The 4,149-nt window shown below is 41.7% G+C and overlaps 1 protein-coding gene across 1 annotated transcript; it reads right to left on the reverse strand.

The window, feature by feature from the left end:
- Window positions 1-947: 947 nt before the first annotated feature.
- Window positions 948-3,689, reverse strand: LOC133129582 (potassium voltage-gated channel subfamily F member 1-like). Its single transcript, XM_061243772.1, has one exon. It carries the CDS (start codon window positions 3,404-3,406, stop codon window positions 1,940-1,942), a length of 1,467 nt encoding a protein of 488 aa, XP_061099756.1. The 5' UTR covers window positions 3,407-3,689; the 3' UTR covers window positions 948-1,939.
- Window positions 3,690-4,149: the final 460 nt, after the last annotated feature.

Raw genomic sequence — 4,149 nt, forward strand, 5'->3', positions numbered from 1 at the left:
GACCCCGAGGGAGACCCAGAGCCCGCTGGAGAGATTATATATCTCTCCTGGCCAGGGAACGCCTCGGGATCCCCCAGGAGGAGCTAGAATGCGCTGCTGGGGAGAGGGACGCCTGGAATACCCGGCTTTGCCTACTGCCCCCGCGACCCGACTCCGGATAAGCGGGGGATGATGGATGGATGGATGGATATTTGGAGTCTGTGGCGGTCACATGAAATAATTTATTCTAAAAAAGCCTACTTGGGTGAAAAAAACATTACTTTCACGGTGGTAAAACACATTTGTGAATAACTATTGATAGGCCACTCACACACGAGAACCGCATTGATGTAATACATTAATTAAAACAAATGCCTCATTCTTGCTGAAATGCAACTACGAAAAATCCCCATGTTTCAACATACATTCATTCATTCATTCATTCATTATCCTAACCCGCTTATCCTGAACAGGGTTGCAGGAAATCAGGGGCTGGAGCCTATCCCAGCATACATTGGGCAAAAGGCAGGAATACACCCTGGAGAGGTCGCCAGTCCATCGTAGGGCACACACTATTCACTCACACCTACAGGCAATTTAGACTCTCCAATCAGCCTAACCTTTACATATTTGGACTGTGGGAGGAAACCCAGACGAACACCAGGAGAACATGCAAACTCCTCACAGAGAGGCCCTAGCCAACCGGGATTCGAACCCAGGACCTCCTTGCTGTGAGGCAGCAGTGCTACCCACTGCACCATCCGTGCCGCCCATGTTTGTTTGTGCTTCAGTCTCCCCAATGATTATCGTGATTTGAAAAACTAGGCGAATGTGTCTTATGGAAGTGTATTATTATAATTAGTATTGTTATTGCTATCATTGTTATTGTTGTTGTTATGCAAATTATTTATAAAATAGATCAGACTTTACACGTTTGGAGGAATAATCCATCAAAAATGACAACAGTAGAAGACAGTTTAACTTTATTTCAGGGAAGTGTCATTTAGCCAAAAACATATGAGGCCTTTACATGCAAGCATTTATCAACATCCCATTCAATATAAATTTAAATACACCGTTCAAGTTTTTTCATGATTAAAAATACTTTAAATAGTATAAACTTGTCTATAATATAATATATTCATTATATGATATGTGTACTTATATAAGCAGATAATCATAAGTGAATTACATTCAAAAGTTTAATTTTTCAGTGAAAATGGAAATCTAAGCTCATTGTGTGCATTGTTTTGTTTAAATATCGTGGTAAGGAATGGTGTTCATGATGCTCCAGGACCTGTCAAATTTGTTATACATTTTACAAAAATAAAGACCATCCGCCATATTAAAAAATGCATGGCATCTAATCCTACATTAGTTTACCTTTCTTACGGCATGTAGGATTATCATTTAGCATTCAATCGTGGTATTTATTTTCTCAGCTATAATTTGCTGAGGTTTCCCCGGGTTTTGGACAAACATAAGCACGCATTTTATGTTGTTTGCTACAGCTTTATAAGATGCGTACTACAGAGTATAATACGCCAAAAGGGAATTTCGAAATAGTAATCAACACGTCAAAGGTGTTGGGATAATTGAATGTCCTTTCGAACTCATAGACTTATGCGTTATTACAAAATAAATACATAAATAAATTCATGAATAGAGTACTGAATCGATCTCACACAGTCTCAATATTGCCCACGAGATAATTTCATTTTTTATTTTAACAAAACATTTAATGAATACCTGGAGTGAACGTAAAGGCTCGTCACAGCCCTTCACTTCAGTTGGATACGTTTTCTTTCGCCAGATAAATGGTAATGGTTTAGATGCTAAGCTCTGTGGTTCTCATTCAAGGCAGTGTCTTTAAATCATAAAATCAAAACAAGTTATCCTAAACTTATCGCTGTCTCAGACGTTAAGCTGTGCTCTGCTTTAAAGCTTAAAAGTCTCATTTTTACTCTTGAGTCGAATCATCTTCATCTTTATTGGTTGTCAGTGACGCTCCCTGTGAAGGGTCCTCAAGGAGTGGGATGTAAGCATCGCTCTGAGAAAAATTCACTGCACCACAAGATTTCAGCGACTTCGGAGACGCATCCCCCAGACGGACCGTCTCTGACTGCAGCGCCATTAGCTCAAGTTCATGTTTAGCTGCATTATGAAGCATGCTTTGCCTATTGTAACAGATGACAAAGTTGTTGATGATGGGGTGGATAGGCAATGCGATAGCGATCACCCCACACAGGAAACTAACGGCAGCGTTGCAACGGCCTAGGGTTGTCTTGGGATATATGTCGCCATAACCCACAGTTGTCATCGTGATAATGGCCCACCAGCAAGACTGAGGGATACTCGTGAACATGGTTTCCGAGTGACTTTGCTCCAAAGTATAGCCCATCGCCGAGAAAAGGAATATACCTATGCCCATGTACATAAGCAAGAGACCGAGCTCTTTTAAACTCTTCTTGAGTGCGTAGGTGAGCGTCTGTAGCCCTGAGGAGTGGCGTGCCAGCTTGAAGATGCGGGCTATGCGCAAGATGCGTAGCGCCTGTACCGCTTGTTGAACGTTCGACAGTTCTAGCACTGCATTGCCCAGGTAGGTCAGAGTTAGCACCACGTAGAAGGGTATAATTGCCAGAAAGTCGATGATATTCATTATGGACAGGAGAAAGTCAACTTTATTAGGGGATGACACCAGGCGTAAAATGTACTCAACAGTGAACCAAACGATGCAGGTAGTCTCAATGGCCTCTAGGATTGGGTGTTCTACATTATTCCCCTCGGCGTCCTGCGTCTGGAGGTCAGGGATGGTCCCCACGCACATCACCATTGAGGAGAGGAGGATGAAGATGAATGACAAGATCGCGATGATACGGGCAGGTAGTGAGCACTCGGGTTTCTCTATCAACTTCCACACGAATGTTTGGCACCTTTGCCAACGGTTGGCACCGGGATCCCCTTCCAGATCGTCCAGGATCAATTTAACTTTGTCGGCAATCTCAGACAATTCTCCCTCTACCTCTTTCAGACAGCCCTTACAACACTCATCCAGGAAATCTGGGTCGATTTTCCAGAACTCCATCTCTTTCAAGAAAAACACGGGACAGATTCCACGTTTCATATGGATCTCCCCATAGTAATACAATTCGACGATACTTCGAAACAGATCTGGATCTCTGTCAAAATAGAACTCTCCTTTTCCGGGGTCGTAATCGTCGCAAAGTGAGGCAACAGTATCGAAGCTTTGCGACGAATTAGTCGCCAGCTCACCCAGTAAAGTCTCTGGATAGCGGTTCAATATGTCCCCAGGCAGAACATGTTTTACGCCGCCAATATTCACAACAATTTCCATTTCTTCACTGGATTCCGAGCCACTGCAGTCAGCATATCGCGTTCTGGGTAATCCCCACATCTTCCACTGCATACAGTTAGCACCTATTCCCTAAAATTTGAAATACTGTTAAAATAGATTGTGTGGCATTACATTACATTTGTTTGTTGTCAGATACAAGTTATCCAGTGTCAATCCATCCGCGGTACTGTTGCATGTTGAAGTAGAAAAAACAGCAATAATTTAGTCCATCGCATAAAATGTAATGCAATTGTTTAGCACTGAAGAATATCAGAAATTAGATGTTACAAATGTTAACAAAACCCGCGCGCTCATGGAAAGAACCCAGAGAACGCAATCGTTTACTGTCTCTGTGGAGCGCTCAATTCTTTGCAAGCGAGAAAAGTTGATCCCAAGTGCTCCAATACCCACAGTGGGATATACAACTTGGAAGCATGCGTCACAGCAGAAATACGTCCGACTAAAAGTGAAGTTAGAGCCCGATAGCGTGGATAAGAATACGGATGGCAGTGGGCGGGATCAGAAGAGAATGGCAATATAGCCAACTGCTATTACATTGGATACTGTAATTGGGAATTCTTAAAGCGATGAACAACAAAAGTCATTCGTTTTATTATATAAAATAGGCCTAGTGCTTACAATTATTTTACTGCTATCTATTATTTTTTCCTGAATTTTATTTGACTACTAACTTTGAAGTTTGGTTAGGGCTTTGAGAATGAATTGAAAAACACCGACAGTAAGAAAATGTGTTTTCCTTTATCATAAATTACAAATATTTCATTACTGAAAGTAAGCTGAAACACAATTTACTT

This window comes from Conger conger, chromosome 5 (genome assembly GCF_963514075.1).
Source record: "Conger conger chromosome 5, fConCon1.1, whole genome shotgun sequence".
In the NCBI taxonomy this organism is placed as follows: domain Eukaryota; kingdom Metazoa; phylum Chordata; class Actinopteri; order Anguilliformes; family Congridae; genus Conger; species Conger conger.

Bases quoted from the DNA above. Each gene is read 5' to 3' on its own strand.
- LOC133129582 (XM_061243772.1), bottom strand. From the start codon at position 3,406: ATGCAGTGGAAGATGTGGGGATTACCCAGAACGCGATATGCTGACTGC.